The sequence below is a fragment of the Aythya ferina genome, assembly GCF_964211825.1.
Source record: "Aythya ferina genome assembly, chromosome: 8".
NCBI lineage: Eukaryota > Metazoa > Chordata > Aves > Anseriformes > Anatidae > Aythya > Aythya ferina.
Window position 1 is genome coordinate 33,533,802 of NC_140304.1, and position 24,433 is coordinate 33,558,234.

Sequence of the window (24,433 nt, forward strand, 5' to 3'; positions counted from 1 at the left end):
AAGCAGCCAAAGCAGCAAACAGCAGTGCAAACAAATGCAAACACACACACAAGAGAGAGAGAGAGAGTTGAAGTGAGACAGCAAAAGAACCAACATTTAAAAAAAATCTCAAGGCAATTTAGTTGTAGCGTTAAATTGCTGAAGGACACCAAAAAATTCTGTTTTCTCAAGCCAGAATTTATTTTACACAAAGCAAAGACACACACATTTAACCATTTTAAAATTACAGCAATATATCCTTTTTATTCTCCATTTCTTTGTTTTGGCATTATAAGTGGAAATTTTCAGGAACACTCATATTTACACACTGGTGGCCAGTTTTCCTAAAGCAGCCTGACATTTTGTCCTAAAGGGAAACTTGGATTTAAGCACTTTTTAAAATTGGACCCTTCTTCATTAAGATGAAATTCGTTTGAAAACCTGATGCCGTGAGTGCACAATATCATATAGGATTTCCTACTGTCCAGTACAAAACGGAAGCATGGGAAGTAAAACAGAATATGAAACTAAAATAATGAGATGGGCACATAACTACTTTTAAGGGACCTTTTTATTTTTTAAAGGACCTTAAAGATCATCTAGTTTCAACCCCTCCCTGCCATGGGCAGGGATGCCACCCACTGGATCAGGTTGCCCAGAGACCCATTCAACCTGACCTTGAACAACTTCAGGGACTAGGCATCCACAGATTCTGTGGGCAACCTGTTTCAGTGCATGGCGGAGCAGATCTCCACACTGCAGCCCATGGAGGAGCTCACGATGGAGCAAATGGATCTGGTCTGAAGGAGGCTGTGGCCCAGCGAGAGCCAACATAGGAGCAGATGATCTCATGGGAGCTGTGTTGGAGCAGTTTGCTCCTGAATGATGGACCCTGTAGTATAGATCCATATTGGAGCAGTTCTTGAAGAGCTGCTGTTTGTAGGAAGCCCATGCAGGATCAGTTTGGGAAGGCTGGCATCCCATGGGAGGGACTCCACATTGGAGCCTGGGAAGAGAGTCACCTTGACAGTTCAGTATATGACAAAGTATTATTTCAGCCTGACCACAATCCCCATTCCCCATTCTCCTGCACCACCTGGGGGGAAGAGGTAGAAGAATGAATAGTGAAGCTGAGCCAGGGAAGAAGGAGAGGGGTGGAGGAAGATGCTTTTATTTCACTTTTAATTCTTACTGCTCTGCTCTGTTATTAAGTGATGATATACTCCATCTTTCACAAGTCAAGTCTGTTTTTGCCTGTGACGGTACTTGGTGAGTGATCTCCCTGTCCTTACCTCAACCCATTAGCTTTTTTTCATCATATTTTATTAGTTTCTTTTCATCATATTTTTTCATCATATTTTCCACCCCTGTCTCTGTCCTCCATTGGAGTGGTGCTTAGCTACCTATTGATGTGAAATCAACAATGTGACTGAATTATTTGGCTCTGATTCCTTCAGAAAATGCAGCCATTACTACAACTCTACAGAAGTCAAGACTGAGACTCAGGTGCCATTGTAGCACTCAAACATAATCCATTTGTATCTTTATTCTTAACACCCAAGTATAATTGTCAGTATCCTGCACAGATGGCAATACATGAACACACGTGTCCAGATTTCTCACTTGCCTTGCAATTGATGTAACCACCTTATAGACTAGAAAAAATCATCATGATTCCTTGCTTTGTTTGGTGGGAACACTTCTAAATTTTCAGAGAGGTAAGAAGTGAAATACAGATACTCTACAGTAGGCTATTCTTTCTATTTATAGCGGTAAAGCTGCATATTAGGATGCCAAAAAAATGTTTCTGACTGATTTTGTTCCTGCGATTGACACCCCGGTATCTCCAGAATTTATCCTAACTTTAGTTCCTAGAGAAGCAGAGTTAAGAAGGTGAGTGTTTAAATATGGTTATGATTCAGAGGAATATATGCTACTGTAAGAGGAGAATCAGTGTTATCATGTTTATTTTACCTCAGTGATCGCTGTGGATATGATAAGACTGTTACTGTTTCAGTATTCCCTTAGTACGTAATAATTTGTCAGTTGTGAGAACAATCACTGTCACGTAACTTTCACTTGGACCTACCAGAATGACTTTCATCGCATAAATTAGTATGTTTATTTCTTTAATCCTCTAAGTCTAGAAAATGGAATGTGTTCTGTAAGAAGTATATCCTCTTCTTATAATTACATCCTAATTTGAGATCAACTGATTTCTTTTAAGATGATTCTGTGATTCTGTGATTTTAGTATTCTCTGACTGGAAAAATTGAACAGTAGTCCCTTTGAGAGTGCCACAGAATGCTTTCAGATATTAGTGAAACAAAACTCAGTACTTACAAAAGCAGAGGAAAAGCGTATCGACACACATTGCATAGACGCTGAAGAACCCGTGTGCAACAAGGTAGGAGCCAATAATGACAGTCTACAAAAAAAAAACAAAGCACAATAAAACCCCAAATGTTAGTTTGTCATCAATATGGCAGTATTAACACAAATTAGAAGCCTAGTCTGCTAAGCAAATTTTGGTAGAATTAATTGCAGCTCCATAATTCTATCAGATGTTACTACTGATGTGAAAAGGTATTACATGTTCAAGACGCTGTATCCTAACATGCAGTAGCCACCAGTTTTTCAGCTGCCAAATTGGAGCCATTTCAACTCCAACAGAAATTATATGCCAAGAACATTCTGAACTCCTTCAAGATATTATTCTAAAGAATGACTCATCCTGGAGTTGTTCCAGAGTCTGTGAGGGCTACAAGGAGAAAGACACACATCACAGACCTTTTTCATTATAATCCCCCCCTGTCATTGGTGCCTCACCACCAGCCTTTGCTATCTGGAAAGTCTGAGCAAAGCAGATGTGAAAACTAATTTCTCTGAAGGTGCAGAGTCATTGCAGTGATACTTCTGCCTGAAGGACCCAGAGGAGTAGAGTATAGCAGTTCACTCCTCACTTCAGTGGGTAGTATGTCACTGAGAGCATGACAGGAGCTGTTACCAGAACATGCCCTGTCTCGTCTGAGCACCTCAGGTTGCCTGCAGTGTTCAGAGGATTAGACAGTTGTCTTACCAACAATGGTACCCAGTAGTAATTTAATGCTGGTGCTTCCTGTGCAAAGATTGGTATTCTCTGTGTGAAGAAAAAGAATGCAAGAACACCTGCAAGAAGCACAAAAGGTTAGTGATTCCTAGGGCTACTCTGATTTTCTAACAGCTAAAGAATGGATGAGAAAAAAACAACAGACAGTAGATCCAAGGCTGGTTTTTACAAGAGCTTGTAAACAATTTATTCCTCCATACTATCTCCTGGATCTGTATTCTGAACAGGAGAGAGATAGATGTAAATGAATCAATTACTGTAAAGATATCCATGGGCCCAAAATGACTTTAATCAATTGGTTTATTTCATCGTTCTACTGGATTTAATAAATAATGATGAAAAAGACGATAGAATGGAATAATAACTAAGACCACCAGGTGGATTTTTCTAAAATAAGGAAGAAAGAGAGCAAATTCCTGCTGCTTTAGATTTCATTGCTTGAAGAAATACTTAACTATTTCAGATTAAAAAGAGAAATGACAATGCTATTGATAAACAGAATAATAAATTTAGAAGAGAACAATGCATTTAAAACAGAAACAGACAAAAAGATTTAAATCCACTACATCTTAAAGAGAAAGAAGACATGAATGAATTTCAGTATTTTATGGCTAGCATTTCAGAAAATATGTTTCGAATCAAATTTGCTGCCCCATCTTGAAAGTCACAAAACAGTAATGACAAAAAAAAAAAAAAAAAGATGTGGTCCTGGCATTAATTTTCCATTTCTAGTAAAAATATCATTCATTAGTAATTTTTTAAAGTATACAGAATACAAAATATGTATATTAGTGTAACAATATTTTGAAACTGCTGTCACACTTTAGAAAAGCTGTAATTAAATACTGCCAACTTGAATTTCTGAAAGTGCTTAAATTTTTTAAAAATCTATTTTTTATCATAGCAATTTTCAAAATTTTCAAAACATGTTTTTTGATATTTTGTGGTAACAAAGAAAACTCTATGAAGATGTTAGAAATATTCTATTTCATTCCTATAGCTTGGACATTCTTTTGAATGGACTTTTATACAGCAGAGCTTCAGGCCCATCTCTTGCAGATCTGTACCATCTCCTCTTGTATGTGTGCTGTCTGGTACCAGCTGAATGTCATGTGCAAGTTTGCTCAGTTCTCACGGAGGGAGAACAGATTATGACTGACTTACTGGATGTGAATTTGATTTGATCCAGCTATGATGCTTTGTCTGCAGAAGTCCTTGTGCTACTAACCCATGCAAACACAGTAAAAGCAATTACAGAAATCACAGAATCATAGAATGGTTTGGGTTGGAAGGGACCTTAAAGATCTTCTAGTTCCAACATCCCTGCCATGGGCAGGGACACTAAAACCCTCCCACTAAACAAGATTGCTCAAAGCCCCATCCAGCCTGGCCTTGAACACTTCCACAGAAGGGGTATCCACAACTTCTCTGGGCTACTTGTCCCAGTGCCTCACCACCCTCATAGTAAAGAATTTCCTCCGTATATGTAATCTAATCCTACCCTCTTCATCTAATTGATATTATTATGACCATACAGAGAAAAAAATGGGAAAAAATATATTTGTTTCAGTTCAATCTTGCAAATCTTTGGATATGGGAACAGCTTCCCAAATAGTCAGACCAAGGAGAACCTCCAACTGTTAACTAAGCATATATGAATATGGGAGGCATACTTGTAGGTAGCAGAAAATAAGAACATACAATTTGGAAAAAAAAATTATTAGCTTACCTACACCACCAGCAACGAGAATTTTCCCCAGGAATAAAAGAAAGTCTGTGACTTTGTCCAGAACTGCGACTCTGTTTAGCAAAAGACAAATGATATATAACCATCACAAACCGGACATTCGTATTCTTTTTCCTTACAACTATGGGTAATTGACAAAATGTGGCCAAGAAGCTGTTTACTGCTGATTTAACAGACTGATAGGATAACAATGCAGAAGAGCAACACTGATATGGACTTTGTTATAACCTAATGCTGTGAGGCAAAAAAAAACACTGAGCCTTTTGTTGAATTAGGCCTTAATGCAGCAACACTGCCACAGTACTTGGAAACTGTTCATTGCTCTTGATGATATAAAAATAAAAATAAAAATAAAAATAAAAATAAAAATAAAAATAAAAATAAAAATAAAAATAAAAATAAAAATAAAAATGTATCTTTATTTCAATCTTTCTTTTGGGTCACAGATAAACCAGCCCAGAAGAGGCAAAGTACACACCATAACAAAAAGCAATTTTTGTGTAGATTGCTGGTATGTCCTCTTTTCACTTGGTCCCATCTGGCCACATTTCATCACTCCAGATCATGCCAAATCTACAGAACTATCTTAAGATATGGTACAACACTGAAGGTAGGAGGCTGCAAAGCAGAGGGACAGTCACAGATGAATGAATGGAGGTAGACAGAAAAATTGACAGTAAATCTGCAGCCTTCACTGAAAGCAACAGCAGGGAGTTTCTGCCTGAAATCCTGCCAGCCTGTCTTACCAGAAACTTCAGGTAAATAATGGAATGGAAAATGAGCTTTGCATACTCAGTCTCATGACTACACTGAATGCTATGCAGATTGCAGTATACAGTACTGACTACCGTGAAAAATAAACATTGTAACTATTAAAAAGAACAAATCATAATTAGCCTGTCAGAGTTCAACAACAGAAGCAAAATACACAAGATAAAAAAATTTCTATTCAAAACCGTAAAATTATATCCCTATATTTTAGTTGTTGCTTTTACTGATTAGAGCAGAAGCACAAGGGACAGTGAAGCAGTGGTTCTGAGAGGAAACAAATGCAGCTTCTCTTTCCTATTGCACAAGCACTACACAATGTGGCCAGCACTGTTCTGATATGTACTCAATTATCACATCTCCAATCTTTTCCTCCTTTTTCTTAAGCATTGTTTCCATTTTGCTGTCTTTCAGCATCCCCTTCCATTCCTCTCCTCCTCCCAGTTCTTCACTAAATAAACTACCTAACCTGTTTTACTGTGACTCTTGCTTAGATTGTCTGCTATGACATCAATATGGCCTGCTTCCAAGTTCTTCTCCCATTCTTTTTTGATCCCACTGTATTACAGGAACAGCCAAGAACAATGAAGAAAAGTACTGGTGAGAACAGGGAGTTTGGCAGCAGTCTTGGTAGTGGGGAAACAGACCTGGGGAGTTCCCAGCATCAGGGAAGATCTGGTTATGTTAAATACACTGTTTTTGAGTCCCTCTTCTTTCTTGCCACATTTTAACACCCCAGGCTTTCTGGAGCAATCTATAGACTTTGATCTTTCAGTTTTCCTTTTTGAGAGAAAGCAAGTGGACAAACACTCAAGAAACACAAACAACAGATTATGAGTATTGCATTGCTGTATACCCATAGATCTCCTCTCAGCGACTCCATTAGTTCCTTGGAGACACTATTACAATCTATTGGGTGCTTAGGATTTTAAACAAGCAATCAAAACAAAACTGCTGTATTAGATCAACTTTGTAAAGGTTACTGTGCCAGAGAGCTTGCTCTTACACACTGGCTTTTAGAAGTGATGGTCGTGTCATGGGACAGAACCAGCTTACATTAATAATTGGAGTAGGGTTGGGAGAGGAAGTAGGCTGTGTCTTCAGCATGCAATACAGAGAATCCTGACATTTCCAAGGACTGAGAGATGGCCCCTTACCTCACCACATTTCGCATGAGCAGAAAGAATGCCTCCTTTGCTGAGGTGCAGAAGTTTTTACCATATATGGCAATCTGCAAAACAATAGTAGTTGTTAAGTGTTTTAAATAATCAGAATACCTCTTTGTATTTAAGAATCATGTTACATGTAATGCATACTTCTTTTTAATCTGTGGCCATGGAACACTCAGATGAACATAAAGGAACAATCCCCCAATGACCTGCTATCTATCGATGCTTCCCATCAAGCTGCAACAGAATATCATCCATCTTTTCCCTCCAAATCACCTGTTTGTGAGCATGCTACCCCTTGTGATCTTGCAGGCAGCAGATTCAGTACTTAGTTTTCCAAGCAGAGTAAAAATGCTACTTGCTGAGTGATTCTTCTCACTTAGCTAGTTACCCATGTAAGATTTATAGCCAGCGGAAAGGAACAGGTGCTTGTAGAGCAAAAGTGAGTTGACCCATTTAGATATTGACTTAAACCTGACTCTGTTCTTGAGAATAAATCAGCAACACCAGTATCAAAGTCAGTAGATTTACATCAGCATAAAGCACAGCAGCTAAAGCTATACAGGAACAAAAACATTTTTTCTTTCTGGAATAGTGTCCACAAGGGTAAGATATTCTAGAAAACTTCTTCTGGTTCTAGTACAGTCAGTTTGCCGACTGTAAAAAAGATACTCAAAAAGAATACTTCTTCTTCAAGACAGCATTAATTTGAAATATCTTTTATTAGAACAGTGGTTTATAATAGATTCATTACAGCCACTTCCTTTGAGATAACATCTGTGACTGTCATTTTCAATCACTTAAATTGCTTCAGGTCAGAACATCCTAGGGTTAAATCTGTGTATGTCTATTTAGGTGAAAATCTGGAATTTGTCTTCAGGAAGCTGAAATAACAAGGGTTATTTCAGAGTAACATCACTGCTGCTGCTAGTAGAATTTGTGCTTTTGACTTCCAGGAGCAAATATAGATACCACGTGCCTTCTGACTTCCTTATTCAAATCCTGCCACCACAAAGAAGTGTCCAACATGCAATAAAAAACAAGATAACATTCTTGTTGAAATCAGGATTTCACCCACTGATTCAGAGAGGATGTTAACCAGTTATGCCATCCTTTTCCACTTACTTTGTGAGGTATGGAGTATGGAAAAAGACAGTCAAGAAAAGGCTGAGCTTAGAAGAAGGAAAAAAAATCTTACTTTTTCATGGTAGTACCACATGCATTTCCTGAAAACGCCTATAAATGCCATTATTTATTCAGCATATTCTAGTACTGCTGGCTGTTGAACAACTAGAAGTAACTAGGTTATTCTGCCATCCCAGACAGGGGAGACCACATGCAAAGACAACACATACCATGATGTAGGCATTTCTGTTTATAAATTTTAAGAATTTTTCCAAACACCAGAAACAGCATTTGAGGCAGCAGAGTAGGAATCTAGTGAAGGAGTTCTGTGTACCTGAAAAAAGGAGAGAGTACATCATAGAATTCACAAACAGCCTTCAGAACAAAGAAATCTATTCAGAAGAAATGCTTACATTATGGCAAAACCAGAAATATTTCTTTTCTTCTATGTTCTAATATTTTCTTTCTTCTACGGACTCTCTTTCCTAACCTGTTTAGCTCACTAGCTTTCAGTTAGGTCATATTCATGTCCTGAATGAATTCTGCATTAAACTCCCAATTTACTCAATTTGAGTAAATCAGCACACATTCATTGATTTTGAATTGAACTAAAATGGCTAGTGCTAAAGTGGAATTTATCTCTTTTAATTGCTCAGATAACATCTTGGTAAAGTCATGAAATCATTTACAAAAGGAGTTCTTAATAAGCTAGAGCAGATTCGTAAATCTCACCTTTCAGTTTGTGATCCAAGTATTCCAGTATTACTCTAATAAGCTGGACAATTGCAAGAATTAAGGCTCCAAATGCCAGTGAACCTGTATGATATCTGAAACAAATTAAATGCTATTTAATGGCTTGTATTCACGTGTCGTGGCTTAACCCGGCTGGCAGCTAAACACCACGCAGCCGTTCGCTCACCCTCCCCCCTCCCTCTCTGGGACGGGGGAGAGAAATGGAAAGTGAAGCCCGTGAGTTAAGATAAAGACAGTTTAATAAGACAGGAAAATAATAATAACAATAATAATAATAATATTAATACAATGATGATAATAGTACTACTACTAATAATATGTACAAACAAGTGATGCACAATGCAATTGCTCACCACCCGCTGACTGATGCCCAGCCTAACCCTGAGCAGTCCAGCCCCCTCCCCCGGCTAGCCACCCCTATATATTGTTTAGCATGACGTCAGATGGTATGGAATACCCCTTTGGCTAGTTTGGGTCACCTGTCCTGGGTCTGTCCCCTCCCAGCTCTTACTGCACCCCCAGCCTGCCTGTTGGCAGGACAGAGCAAGAAGCTGAGATGTCCTTGGTTTAGTATAAGCACTGCTCTGCAACAATTAAAACATTGGGGTGTTATCAGCACTCTTCTCATCCTAAGCCAAAACACAGCATTCCACCAGCTACTAGGAAGAAAATTAATTCTGTTCTAACTGAAACCAGGACATCACGGCAGTTGCCTCTAGTTATACTTTATGTCTTAATCACAATGACATTGCTAAACGTTCCCTACCATCACAAGCTATCAGCTAAAAAGGTAAGTACAAAGCCTGTGCTAAGCTGTAATCACAAAATCACGCAATTGTAGGGATTGGAAGGGACCTCCAGAGATCATCGGGTCCAACTCCTCTGCCAAAGTAGTAATGACTCCTTTATCTCAGGTTGCTTAGAGCGTATGGTGCAACTTAGATCACTACAATTTGTTCACTTTTACTCAATCCCTTTGAGCAGTTTTGGAAAATAAATTATTCTAGAATAAAGTCAATCCTAGACTGGACAGAGTATCCATGGCAGATAACTATAGGAGCCTAATTATAAGGTAGATTGTGAATCAATTATCTCATAATGTCAAGATAGGCTTTACGTATCAAAAGATTATTATGACTATGTAAATCTTATACCTATGTTTTAAAAGTGTTTATTCCTTAATTGCTATTAGTAAACTAGGGACTTCATGAATCAGGCCATCCTTCTTTAGGTTGACAGGAAGCACCAAATGTTTAATAATCATAGAATCATTAAGGTTGGAAAAGACCTTCAAGATCGTCTGGTCCAACCATCACCCTACTACCAATGTCACCCACTAAACCATTTCCCTAAGCACCATGTCCAACCTTTCCTTGAACACCCCCCCAGGGACAGTGACTCCACCACCTCCCTGGACAATGCATTCCAACTACTCTTGCCCGACTACTCTTTCTGAGGAGAAATGTCTCCTAATTTCCAACCTAAACCTCCCTTAGTGCACCTTGAGGCCATTCCCTCCAGTCCTATCACTAGTTACCTGCGAGAAGAGGCTGATCCCCAGCTCCCCACAACTTTTTTTCAGGGAATTGTAGAAAGCAATAATGTCACCCCTGAGCCTCTTCTTCTCCAAACTAAACAACTCCATTTCCCTCAGCTACTCCTCATAAGACTTGTGTCCCAGGCCCTTCACCAGCTTCATAGCCCTTATCTGGACACATTCCAGGGTCTTGATGTCCTTCTTGTAGTGAGGGGCCCAAAACTGAACACAGTACTTGAGATGTGGTCTCACCAGGGCAGAGTACAGGGGGATGATCCTCCCTGGTCCTGCTGGCCTCTAATGACCATTAGGTTAGGGCATGGAGAGGGGGGAGCACAGCAAAAATAGTGGAGTGTGCAGCCTGAATAATGCACTGCCTTGCTCCTCCCATGCCAATCACAGGAGATGGACTGTCCCATTAAAGGCTCATCTCCACAAGCACAGGGGCACAATGTCAGGTGGGGGAACCCAAACGATGCACTCAAAAGATGGCCTGTCCCAGAAGAGACATCAGCCCCATGGCCGAGATGTGAAAACCATCAAGATGAATCAATGGAATTGAATTCTTTGAGCACTTTTTGGACTGGGCAGTGTTAATGACTAGGGATATTGGACAAATTATGGGATACAGGGGAAGAGAATTAGAAGATTTTGGGATAGCACTAGACTTACTATGGGATATTTAGGGGAGGAATCAAAGGCAGGTTAAGAGGGGAATCATTGTAGTTTGAGGAGGAATAAATGTGGGAAAAAATGAGGAATAAGGGGATAAAATGTTGCATGTAAACAGCTACACATTAGTACACCTTCTGTGGCCATGCACTGCACCTGATCAGCACAGTCTGACCCACCTTATTAAATCGCATTTCTGTTTTCATGGGTGAGGGACTCTTTTCTGTGTGGATGTGTGTGGGGATGGATTTTTAAGTGCAAGCAGCTTGACACAGACCACACATCAGAGGGCCAGTGGAGCTGTGATGCCAGCACCTGAAGCAAGTAATAGTATGTGAGTGTGATTGCTAGTGGATATTAAGGTTGATTAGCAAGTGAGTAGCTTAAGTAGCTTGGGAGCTAAGTATGTTTGTGTCTCTCTAAAGGTGAGACCACAGGAGGAGTTGGCTGCCAGAGGTACATGAGGGTCCTGGTCAACTGCTGGAGAGACCATTGGGTCTGCATGTTAACTGAGACCTGTTTGTGTGTCTGTCTCTAAGAGAAAGTCACCTGGAGAGGCTGACTACAGGAGGAACCAGGAGTCCCAGACAACTTCCAGAGAGACCATAATGTCTGGGGGTTACAGAGAGGGGTGTGTGTGTTTCTGTGTCTGTGTATCTTTGTGTCTGTCCATGAAGGATGGAGTCTGTAACAGCAACTGGAGTGGGGCCATGGGCCTCAGGGTCACATAGACAGCTGCCAGCAACTTGGGAATTAGGGGATCCAGGAGCCAGCTACTGGATAGCTCAAGTGTCTGAGCCAGGCTACTGGTGGTATATGCACCTTATATTATATATATATATATATACAATTGGATAGAAGTCCATTAGTGGGAATTACATATACTAACAGACCATCATCCTCAACAGTCAGGAGTCCTGATCAGAAGGGAACAGGATGAAGTTACTGAGGCTAGTGCTGCTTGTGCAAGTGCTCTGTGTGCAAGTCTGCTGATTTGCATGGTCAGCTGTGTATATATTTGTTGTATACATGTGTCTGGGTGTCTGCACCTACTGGGAATACCTGCTCTGCCTTGTAACTGGTTGAACTGAGGGACATCAAGCTGCAGCTGCCTTGCCTCTACTGGGCTAATGGATTTGGTATTCCCCTAGAAATTACATTTTCCTGACTAAACATTTTCATTTGATATTCTCCATTTGGCTTACCAAATTGTAAAAACAGCACTTGTTGAACACATAACAAGGATTACATCCAGCTTCATGGTCTTACCTTATTGCCCGTCCAAAGGAAGAGAAGAGTGGCCACAGTGGAATATCAGCTGGTTTTCGAGAGGCCCAGTAATAAGAGGCAAAGGCACCAGCAAGGGTACACTGACCCAGTGCAATTGCAAAGTTTACCAGCCAGAGAAAAACAAAGGCATTAGCTAACTGAAAGATGAAGATGTACTTATGGTACAGACTTTCTCCTCCATAAAATGCAAAAGTACACTGAGCACCTGGACATAATTTGGTAACATTGGTTGTGTTAAAAGTCTGTATGGAAAGAAAAACAGAAACCAGAATGATAAGCAACAAATTCCATGTAGAAAGTCTCTGAAATTTAGTGACTTAATAAAAATCACATAATTCTGTTTGATGTTTCATTAGCTTATTCAACACTGCACTCCAACAGTATGCAACCTGTTTACATATTTAGGGGGTTATATTAATGTCTTATTCAGGTGCTTAACTTTAAACTAAGGAGTTAGCAAACAGACCTGTTCACCACGTCTGAAACCAACAAAAATGGAACATGAATTTCAGAAATCTACTTTTAAGACAAATATAGAATCATAGAATATAGCAGCATAGAATCACAGAATGGCTTGGGTTGGAAAGGATCTTAAAGATCATCTAACTCCAGCCTCCCCTGCCATAGGCAGGTATGCCACCCACTATATCGGGTTGGCCAAGGTCTCATCCAACCTGGCATTGAACACCTCCAAGGATGGGGCATCCACAACTTCTCTTGGCAACCTGTGCCAGTGCCTCACTACCCTTACAGTGAAGAATTTCCTCCAAATGTCTAATCTGTATCTATTCTCTTTTAGTTTAAGACCATTCCCCCTTGTCCTATCATTATCTACCCAAGTAAAGAGTTCTTCTCCACCCTCTTCCTAAGACCCCTTTAAGTACTGAACAGTCACAAAAAGGTGTGCCCGGACTCTTCACTTCTCCATGCTGAACACACCCAGCTCTCTCAGTCTTTCTACATAGAAGAGGTGTTCCAGCCCTAGGATCATCTTTGTGGCCCTAATATGCTTCAGTTTCATTAAGGAAAACCTGTTCAGCTTAAAAAACATATATACTATTCATTTGAAAATCTGCATCTTGGTAAATTACCACATTTGAATTAAAATGAACAAAGGACAATGAAATAGAAGCCTCGCAAATTTGAGAACACCTATCAAAAAAATCTGTTTTTCTGTGTCTCCCTCCCTCACCCTGTAAACTATTAATACCTACCTGTCTCACGAGACAGTTTAGAAGAAAAAATAGTTTATATCTGTAAATTGCTTTGAACAAAGAAGTGTTAACCTGAAGAACTATTTGCAGATTTAACATGAGGAAACATTATTTAAAATAAGCATGTTTTCTACTAGCATTGCATCTAATAGGAATTAAGAAATGCAATTGGTATAACATTTATTATAAATAATAAATAAATAAATAAAAGTAAATATTAGTTACACTTACCTCTGGGTCACAAGTCAGGTTTGCATACTTGCACAGTGTTTGATTAGCCATTACTTTATACACGGGTTCTCCTGATGTAGCTAAAAAACTTAATTAAATGTTTTAAGGAGGAATCACACAACTGTAGGCTTTGAGCAACTTAAGACTCTGAAGTGGGGAACCACTAGCTCTAAAGAATATGTGCAGATAACAGAAAAATTGCTTTTGCTGTGCAGATATGTACATGAAGGGCTGACAGGTATGATGTAATATTCTCATTACTCAGAGAACTAAGGCAAACTCCAATCCTGAACTATGATAATTCCTGGCCAGAATGGGCAAGGAGAATAACCTTGAAGGTTGTGTTAATCTCTCTTGCACACCTACTTATGGTAAGGCAGATTATACAGTGTGTCTTTGATGGTTCATACTTTTGTGGAAGTAGACACAGAGCAGAAGAATAAATTAACATTGTCCTGAACAGCAAAATCTGGCATTCTTAGCACGTGAAAGAAGAAAAAAAATGTTTTAAAAAAGCAATTTTCTCCCTCTCTGATTTCTTGCCAAACCCTTGCTGTTCCAGGAGCAAACAGTTATTGCTGTTCTGCAGTTTAGAGAGGACTAAATGCATTATATATTCTCATTCCTTTCCTATACTTTTCTGAACAAAAAACACCAGCAGCCTCCCCAGCTAAGAGACCATTAACATTGGGCCTATAGAGCACGCAGCACATTAATGGCCATATTTCCTCTTTGCTGAGGGCTTTTTTTCACCTTTTTTTCACCTGTAGTACACTACATACACCTTATGTAGTGTACTAAGGCCTTGCATGATCCTCTATGCCTTGGCAAGAATTTTAGTCCAGTTCTTTTTAATGAAATTAAGTCTACTGTCTGATTTGTACATCAGTCCCAAATGTGCAGTGAGGAACAATCCTGCATCAGTGGAGCAAGTGCTAAGTGACCAAATAGCCCTATTGACATGGGTTTGGTTAAGGTGATATCACAGAGAATGATTTTTTTCTTGCAGAGCAGAAGACTGTTCTCCAGAGATGTATACAGACAGAAGGATACACAGCTGTCACAGCCCAGTAGGAAATGCAAATTGCAATGAGTATGAAGGTGACAATTGGGTAGAACAATGTAGACATTATATAGCCAATAGCCCTATGAAAGAAAGAAAACGTCACGTAAGCTATAACAAGATAAGCAAAAAAAAGCTTTTTATCAGCTTCTAACATCATCCTTTTTACTTTGAACTACTTGTTGATAATGGTAGCATAATCTAGTGCTGGGATCTCAAAACACTGCAGGTACTGCCTTCATATATCTTCACTTCAATATTTCTACCACTCTATTGGCAGCAGTACAGATGACTTCACTTATTTGCCATGTTTGAGCCTGTCTTCTACTTTCTCCTCCTCCATTACTGCTTCACAGATCCTGCTCTTTCCTGGTCATAAACCCATTTCAATCACATCTGCTTGCTGACTGCTGCAGACATTATCCTTTATTTCCATGTCCCACTCTGATCAGATCCTATGCTCTCCCTTCGGCCCCTACGTAGCCTGAAATTACCCCTTACTGCTTTGTATTTTGGGATATTGTTCCCATTGTTCCTTTCCTGTCTTAAGTATTATTTAGTTTGGGTAAAAGCACTGAACTTCTCTTCAGAATTCCAGGACATTCCGACACCTTCCCATGACTGTGACTTTCCTCATGCTGAGTTTACGTGGTAAGGGCTTGGTAGCAGGAGGGCTGCAGGCATGGCCTCTGTGAGAAGAGTCCAGAAGCTGCCCGATGTTATGCACCAAAAGGGACCTGCCACTGACCAGAGTTGAGCCAATAAGCAACGTTGATTGCAACTCTGTGAGAGCATATTTAAGAAAGGAAAAAACTGCTGAGCAATTGCAGCTGGGAAAGCAAGGACTGAGCAACAGCCCTGCAGACACCAAGGTCAGTGAAGAAGGAGAGGAAGGAAGTGCTCAGGCACCTGAGCAGAAGTTCCCCTGTGGCCTGTGGAGAGGTCCTTGGTGGAGCAAGCTGTTCACCTGCAGACCATGGGTCCCACATGGAGCAGATCTCCACGCAGCAGTCCATGGAGGAGCCCATGGCGGAGCAGGTGGATGTGGCCTCAAGAAGGCTGCAGCCCATGGAGAGCCCCTGCAGGAGCAGGCTCTGGGCTGGAGCTGCAGCCTGTGCAGAGGAGCCCATGCATGAGCCCATACTCTGACAGGAGCTGCCACCCATGTTGAAACAGTTAGTTCTTGATGGATGAACCCTGTGGTACAGACCCATATTGGCGCAGTTCTTGAAGAGCTGCTATCTGTGAAAAGCCACACAGGATCAGTTTGGGAAGGATGGCATCCCATGGGAGGGACCCTATGCTGGAGCTGGGGCAGAGAGTGACTGTGAAGGAGTGGCAGAGATGAAACATTAGGGATTGACTGTAGTCCCTGTTCCCCTGTGTTGTTCAGGGGAAAGAGGTAGAAGAGGGTGGATGGAGGGGAAGGTGTTTTTAGTTTGCTTTTAGTTTCTTACTGTTCTAGTCCAGTAGTGATAGGCAAAAAATTATATTAATCTCCCTATGCTGAATCTTTTTCCTGTGAAAATAATTGGTGAGTGATCTCCCTGTCCTTATCTCAACCCTTGAGCCCTTCCCATCACATTTTCTCCCCTTTTTTCTCTGAGGAGAGGGAGTGAGGAAGTGGATGTGGTGGAGTTCAGCTGCTCAGCAGGGTAAAAACACCATTCTTGTATGTGCCATAAATGAGTGGTGCTGGTGTTTGGCTGTTGGAAATCAGAAAGAATAATAAGCCTTGCAGTGTTTACAGCTTAAGGAACCCCTTTGTACATCGTCTGATGTTTTAGAGGGCAACAGTCTACTAGTACTTTTTGTGGCTAGAATGTAAATAGTGAGCAGGAACTTAAGCATACTAATTGCTACTCCACCAGGGACTGTTCCTCTGGGTACCATGGTGTCTCACAGGCTAATACCTTTAGCTTGGTATCTCACTGGATGTGATGGTGGAGTGCATGTTTTTTGTTCACTGAAGCTTAAAGGTTGGTTACCTTTACACTCACGTACCTCTTCCCACTTGTCTAAGTTTTCTTTCCAGTGACCCCATAAGCTTATCACAAGCTTTTTCATCTCTTACTATTGCTCACGGTTTTTCCTCTTATAACTTGTGGTACTTCTGATGCCATTTGCTTTATAAGAAGCAGTTTCCAAAATACAAAAGGAGACAAACTTATTCAGCTTCTGCTGCTAAACTAGTAAGTAAATGTAGGGGGTGAGTGAATGTGGGGAATACAAGGGAATTGTCACATGCAATCAAGATGTTAAGATCCTGAACATGTCAAATTCCATCCTAGTCTATGCATGTAAAAGTACATTAAGAGTCACAAAGGAGGACATAGCTTTTATGCTTTCTGAGAAATAATCACAACATATTAGCAGTGTTCAGCTTTTAATAGGCCTGTTTGTTGCTACTAAAACCACAGGCTGTTACTCCAGCAAACTGACTGTTAATTGTTTCTAACTTTGGATTTCAAGTCAATTATTTGTATTATAATTGCAACATTTTTAAAAGAATAGTTAAACAGTATTGAGAAACATAACTTGATTTCCAGTCATTAGCAACTTATTTTTCATCTTCCTGAATACAGAGCATGGTCTCTTAGGCTTACAGTAATTAAATAGTGTTTCTTAGAATCACAGAATATCCTGAGTTGAAGAGACCCACAAAGATCATTGAGTCCAACTCCTGGCTCCATACAGGAACACCCAAATATCAGACCCTGTGTCTGAGAGCATTGTCCAAACACTTCTTGAACTTCACCAGGCTCACTGCCATGACCAAGGGGTCCCTGGGGAGCCTGTTCCAGTGCCTAACCGCCCTCTCAGTGAAGAATCTTTTCCTAACACCTACCCTGACCCTCCCCTGTCCAAGCTCCACGCTGTTCCCTCAGGTCCTGTCGCCGTCCCCAGAGAGCAGAGCTCGGTGCCCGTTTTTCCACTCCCCTCATGAGGGAACAGCAGGTCACAACGAGGCCTCTGCTCAGCCTGCTCTGCTCTGGGATGAACACACCAGGGGCCTCAGCTGCTCCTCACACCTTGCCCACTAGACCCTTCACCATCTTTGTAGCCCTCCTTGGGATGTTCTCTCATAACATCTTATGTCCTTCTTAAATCGTGGTGCACAAAACTGTATACAGTATTCAAGGTGAGGGCTGCACCAATGCTGAGTAGAGCAGGACAAGCACTCCTCTTAACCAGCTAGCTCAACTGTGCATAATGCAGCCCAGGATACACTCGACTCTTTTGGCTGCCAGTGTGCACTGCTGACTCATATTCAACTTGACATCAACCAGAACCCCCACATCCCTTTCCCTGGGGCTGTTATCCAACCTCTTGTCCCCCAGTCTGTACATACAGCCAGGGTTGCCCCCTCTCAGGTGCAGAATCCCGCACTTGCTCTTGTTAAACTTCATACTGATGGTGATTGTTCAGCCCTCTAATTAGTCAAGATCCCTCTGTAAGGCCTGTTTCACCTCATCTGTATTCACCAGTATAAAAATATCATCTTCAAGTGACCATTCTATGCTGCTGAAAAACTATAGAATGTTACTACTTCTCAGCAGGAAGTTTATAAAATTTCTGAAATCCTCCTACCTGTCAAGACTACAAACCAAAAATGTTGCAGGGTATTGAAAGTGTTCCCAGGTTTTAATGAACAAGAATTAAAGTACATAGTTTAGTGCTGTCCAGTTTAACTGCTATGCCCTAATTGCATAGTAGCATAAGAAATCAATATCTGACTGCATACAGAAATTCAGTATTTGTTAATCCTGTCATAAAAATCCCAGATCCTGATTCCTGAAGACCACAGTGCCAAGGGAGATGGCAGAAAATTGTAAGCAAGTGCACATAGGTAAACTCAGAGTTAAGTCAATGTACTCTAACAACAGAGCTCTACTGCTAAGGAAGATGCTTTCAGTAGTTGCCAATCAGACCTTTGCCTATTTGAAATGAAATTCAAGGGCCTGATCTTTCAAGTCCTTTTTCCCTTTGTTACAAACCTAGTTTTAAAAATAACTAAGCATATCCCCAGGGAAGTGGTCACAGTGCCAAGCCTGATGGAGTTCAAAAAGAGTTTGGACAATGCTCTCAGACACACGATCTGAACTGATGTATTTATTTATGTGTGTATTTATTTATTTATTTAGGGAGGTCCTTTGGGGACCCAGGAATTGGACTTGATGATCCTTGAGGGTCCCTCCTCAATTCTATGATTGGCACTGTATAACATAGGAACTACTGCAAAGTCTGTAATGATTTCAGGAAAAATAAAATGAAGAGGTCTCCTAAGCCTTCAGGTTAAAAAAACAAACAAAACAAAACAAAACAAAAAAAAAAAAAAAAACACAACAACAACAAAAAAAAACATGCTCTGATTTCCTATTTGCTCAGAGCTGAAAAGAAGTATCTTGGACTGAGCTGTTTTGCAATGTCTGGTAATGGAAGCCTCCTTTTCTCTCTGCAGATTTATGCATGTCTGCACTGTGTGAAGCCAGGAGCTGGACTCAGTGATCCTTGTGGGTCCCTTCTAACTCAGGATATTCTGTGGTTCTCTGGTTCTATGGATTGGAGACAGAAGAAGACAGTCTTTTCTAAATAAAAATCACTGAAAAAAAAAAAAAAAAGCACCAAAACTCCACCACCTGTATGTCATTTTGGAGACAGTCCAGTTACAGAGCGAAGTTGGCAGCAATAGGTCCCCAGGCTCCTCCTATTATAATGTACTGCATTTAACATTTCAGCTGATACACCTGTTTGCACTCAGGATACATGGTACCACTAGCTGTATATGTGCTCCTAAGGCATGAAACTGAGAGCTAAGAAATGTCTTATTGCAAAACAGAAAACTCTTACAAATACAACCTCTTTAAGAGAGAACCAGCATTCCACATACTGCCTAATGTTCTCAACATACCCAGTGTTGTGCTTTTACTCTCAGCTTTCTGCTCTTTGTAGTGCAAGATGAAACTCAGGAAGAATATACCCTAGAGATCGTTTAATAAAGTTAAAAGTATTTTAAGATAAGACAAACATACCTACTACCTTCCTTCAACAGTGCAATAGCAATCCGAATCCTATTCCTTAGGAAGATCAGCATCAGTATTATTATGACCTCAACAACACAAAGTATTATCACTGTAAATAAAAAAAAATAATAATTTATCAAGAATTGTAAATTGCTTTTTTTCCTGCCTTGCATTTTACACTATTGCTCATGAACTCCACTAGATGCTCTGCTACAGCAGTTCTCCCTCTCATTCACTGCAGCTGCAAATCTTCAATTCTATTTCACAATTTTGTAAGTGCCAGTGTAGGGCAATTCTACATGCAGGGAATTAGAATGTATAAGACCCTGACATCAGCATTTGTAATTTTAAATGAAAAATGGAAGATAGCATTCTCAGGCAAAGATAATCATGCACTGAAATATGACCGTACCATTTGCCCTTAAATACAGCTTACCCATAACAAACCATATTTTTCATAAACAAGCATTTTCCATGTTAATACTTAACTGCAGCTAATTTGTAGTGTCTAAATACAGTAAATAAAATAAAAAGGAGATGATGAGTTAACTCTCATGAAGAGTGTGTTTCTCTCATGCATTTTTTTTTTTTTTATCTCCCTGAAAAATTTTATATCTCCCAGACAGAGATATACACAGATACTCTTAAAACATGATTACAAATATTATCAGCATTCCTGGCCATCAGAACTGTAGGTGGCAAGTAACCACTGTGATGCTCAGAGCCACAGATTTTGTTCTGAACAAAGTTTTTGTAACATGCACTTTAGCACCTATTTTGATGAAGTTCCTCATGAAGGAAAACATAATGAGTTTTCTTTAAAGTTGGTCTCATTTCATTTCAGTTAAGTTAGTGTGATTTCTTCCCTTGTGAAAAAATGAAACATGATGAGTTCTAGACTAGGACTGAGAGGACTTATATTTTCATCAAGGATATTTAACTGGTTTGCTGGGTGATTTTGGACAAATCATTTGGACAGTTCCTGAGTACCTCAGTTTATATGTCTGAAAGTGACACTGACCTCTAGATAAACTACACATTGGCTGCTAAGAATCAGGAAGCAGAAGAGACTGGAGACTTACAAGGAAAAACATAATACAGTCAAAAGGCCCTCTAGAGATAGAATACTAAAAAGATTTGCCTCAACAGTACATAGGAAAATGTCTCGCAAGCTCAATGATCCAACAAAAACACAAAGCAAAGAAAGGAGATTTAAGCAATATACTGTTCTATTAATTCAGATAACAGTTTTTGTCTAGGCTATGTCCCATTCACCATCCCAGTTATACTGTTCATGTGCCTTCTAATAGAGTAGTAACTGCAGTGCAATTAATATTTGCCACATATTTGTTCTCTCTTCTGCCCCTCCTTTCCTGGGGAGGAATGTGCACGCTTTCTTCTTCCAGTAGAATTTTATTTTAAAAACAGATGTGTATGACCCTGTAAGAGAAGGCAATGAAGCACTCTTGAAAATAAAGATGATGAAATTTGTGAAGGGTCGTTCCACAGTCTAAGTGCAGCCTCCAAAAAAAAGCAGTGATCTGATCATAAGGAGTTCCACAAAGATGTGCATAGTTATTAATCTAATTTCTGTGTCTCTCCCAGAATCATTATTCACTGCCATCACCAGTGTGATTGCAGTATTTCCCTTTCCAAATACACTACTATCCTTTCTAAAACCAGGTATTTTGCACAATACAAAAAAAATAATTCTTACCTGTCTGAATGACATGTTTGAAGGAGTTTTAACAAGGCAAACACTGCAAAAAGACAGTGATTGATTCTCCTGAATATCCATTAATTGATACAGGTTTTAAAGGGCACTTACTAAATGCTAGCCATGTTTGCCTCAATTGTAGGTACACTCTGAAGTCTGTCTGGAATCCGATATCGTAAACAGTGAGGTCAGATCCAGGTATGCCTTTGAGATGATCATACTCCCAGTAACAATGCCAGATGCCTTTTAAGAAGCAATTAACACAAAAAGTGTGCTTCTGAAGAGCGCAAAGACAAGTTTTTAAATATATATATATTTAATATTTAAAATTAATTTTTAAAATATTTTTACAAGCCAAGTATTATGTCCTCAACATGTCAGTAAACAAAAATCAAAAATGCATTACCAATAAATTAGTCAATTATAAAATCACATGTACAAAAAGAAATATCAGTGCAAATGCATATACATTAAGCATACCGTAGGTAAATAATTCAGGTTACTATATCTGGTGCTAAGTGTCAGCACAGCTGAATTCTTACTACGTTTCACTGTCATTTAAGCATTTCTCACTAAACTGTGTCCAAAACTGAGCATTATTTATCTCAGTTGTACCATTTAATTGATATAATTACTGATTTTCCTTGTTCAGATTTAAGCAATAAGGAAAAATAGCCTCAGAAACTAGAAGATTATACCTACCATAACCTATAATTCCAATCACACCAAAGATGAAAATCCAGAAGAGAACCCCAGCTGTGAACCTCAACAGCACAAGGAAGAGCAGACTCACAATCATTGCAATGAACAACCCACTGGAGAGATAGGAGACAGAAACATGGGGGGAAAAAGTGTGAGAATCTTCCCTTTCTTCCATGCCTGTTACTCCAAGTGAAGGTCACTTTGTGTCACATGAGAATGATTTTTAAAACTGTATTTCAAAATCTTTGTTATGAAATAGATCCTCTTGGATATCATCTGCTATTAGAAACCAGTAGCTTAGATATGATGATCTCACAGGGCACAGCCAAAAATGTTTGTATACACTAGGTTCTCAGCTCAGCTGAATGGGACTAGCACCAAAAATGACTTTTTAGTCATTTACACCAGCTGAACAACTCACTGCCTTTTTCAGGACATGGTGTAGTCTACAGCATAGAAAGTTGAAGTAGAGGACTACCTGTGTGGGAGGACGTTACTGTTTTTTGTCTTCCATTAAAAATCCCTACTTGGAAAGGAACACTTTTAATAAAGTGACATTCTAGGAGCTTTCCTAAACAAAGATAATTAAGGTTAGGAAGAAAAACAGTGACTATTTACCCATCACAACAGGGAATGATCAGGATATTGTGATGCATAAAAAGAAACTTGTAAGAGCTGACTTATATGATCTATTAATGGAACCCCTATGAAACATATCTACAGACTGTTTTCTTTTTCTCAAGTCTGCACTAGGGAAATATTTATTCTCATTACACTCCCAGAAGGCAAGTCAAAAAGGAAAAAACAACTGTAAAAAGTCTTCTTACTTTTAGGTGAGGCATTCTAAAGCAATGTGAATAGTAATTCCCCTTCAACAAAAATCCAGCTTAGATGATTCAGAGAACATTTAATTTTTCAGAATTTTTGTAGGTGTTGTATCAGAATTTTGTATTGAGTACATACTCATAAAAATTTAAAATCTCTTGCCTGTGTTTGATAACTTCCCTTCTGAATGTTCCCAGTATTATTAGCCAGTTACCAAAGACAGGATGTGGGACAGCCTGATCATAGAGTCAAAAATGCTGAGATGTTTGGGGCCAACTAAGCCAGATGGGCAGAGGGACAAGAAATCACCTTATATTTTAAGTCTTTGTAAGCTAGCGTTACATCCTTGCCCCTAAAGTCTCCCTCGTGTGAAATGGCTTGTGGCGAATGGCTTGTTTAAAACTCAGAACATGTTCCTCAAAACAAGTTGTAGTTTTGGAGCTTATGGTTCTATTCTTGAAAGCAGTAGGCTACCTGTGCAAGTACTGACAGTACCCTGCTTAAATCTCTTTAGATATACATGAGTCCTAGTAACACCAAAACTGAGAGCATGGTAACAACTGTCCTCAACAGACAGTTTGCCTTAAACTGAAGCTTGAAGTAGTAGAAGTAGCTCACCACTACTTCTGTTTCAGTGCTGTATTTTTATTGATTGGTGATTAGTGAACATTAATTGCAAGACAAAGTTAATTTTATTCCATACTTCTTGTTCTTGACATTGCTTTGCCCACTTAATTGGGGCTAGCAGATTTATAATAGATTTAACTATACATTGAATTGGCAGTATGAATTTAGAAATTGTGTTTTATATAAATACCAATGGCACTTAGACACTTCAAATTGGTTTGAAAGTCTGTAAGAGTTTCAGTTTTGGAGTTACCACACAGATGGGTCCTGCAACATACCACCTCCCACTTTTCCTCATAGGATATTAAAACCTACTCCACATCAATTGACATTCTATGTATATATGCTGTGCTATCCTTACCTCATGTATGAAATCATAACATTACCATCATGTGATGACAGGAAGTTACAGTTGCTCCTTGAGTTTAAAAGTAGGATTGGTAACAAACACATACATGATCCATATTTTTTCATTTCCTGTACAGTCCAAAGGGTGTTTGGAAGAATTACAAATTCCCATTAAAAACTTACATTAGTATCCAATACCAAGAAATGGCATAGTCTTCAAAAATTTTCATTCCAACTGATCGTGCATCCAAGACATTATTGATGCCGCTGAGAAAAGATAAACCAAAAAAAAGGTTGTTTTGGGTAAAAAAGCAGAATTTATTTTAACAACAAATAGGCCCAGTGAAAGAATTTGAAATATTGCTAGTAAGATCATATTACTATTCTCCTGCTTCATTTCTCTAACTACGCCAACATCAATCAGAATCATGCCAAAGAAAATTCTTCTGAAGTTAAGAATCCTCAATAAATAAAAAAAAAACTGCATTAAAAAGTCTATACTGTTCCTGATAGAGCTTTACTAGAAAAGCTCT

The 24,433-nt window shown here is 39.4% G+C and overlaps 1 protein-coding gene across 3 annotated transcripts in view; it reads right to left on the reverse strand.

Annotated features, from left to right (window-relative positions):
• SLC44A5 (solute carrier family 44 member 5) overlaps positions 1-24,433 on the reverse strand; it is an 86,142-nt gene that overhangs the window by 213 nt on the left and 61,496 nt on the right. For 2 of the 3 annotated variants that reach the window (XM_084527430.1, XM_084527431.1), the window contains exons 9-22: positions 24,084-24,167; positions 22,101-22,213; positions 21,510-21,641; positions 19,691-19,790; positions 14,648-14,740; positions 13,595-13,682; positions 12,129-12,391; positions 8,630-8,724; positions 8,128-8,231; positions 6,761-6,834; positions 4,818-4,888; positions 3,059-3,147; positions 2,323-2,407; positions 157-985 (exon numbers count right to left, since the gene is read on the reverse strand). In XM_084527430.1, the coding sequence (XP_084383556.1) occupies positions 828-985; positions 2,323-2,407; positions 3,059-3,147; positions 4,818-4,888; positions 6,761-6,834; positions 8,128-8,231; positions 8,630-8,724; positions 12,129-12,391; positions 13,595-13,682; positions 14,648-14,740; positions 19,691-19,790; positions 21,510-21,641; positions 22,101-22,213; positions 24,084-24,167 (1,549 nt within the window). In that variant the 3' untranslated portion in view covers positions 157-827. Of the gene's footprint in view, positions 1-156; positions 986-2,322; positions 2,408-3,058; positions 3,148-4,817; positions 4,889-6,760; positions 6,835-8,127; positions 8,232-8,629; positions 8,725-12,128; positions 12,392-13,594; positions 13,683-14,647; positions 14,741-19,690; positions 19,791-21,509; positions 21,642-22,100; positions 22,214-24,083; positions 24,168-24,433 lie in introns of those variants that run through there. The other variant, XM_084527432.1, reaches the window with a different exon arrangement.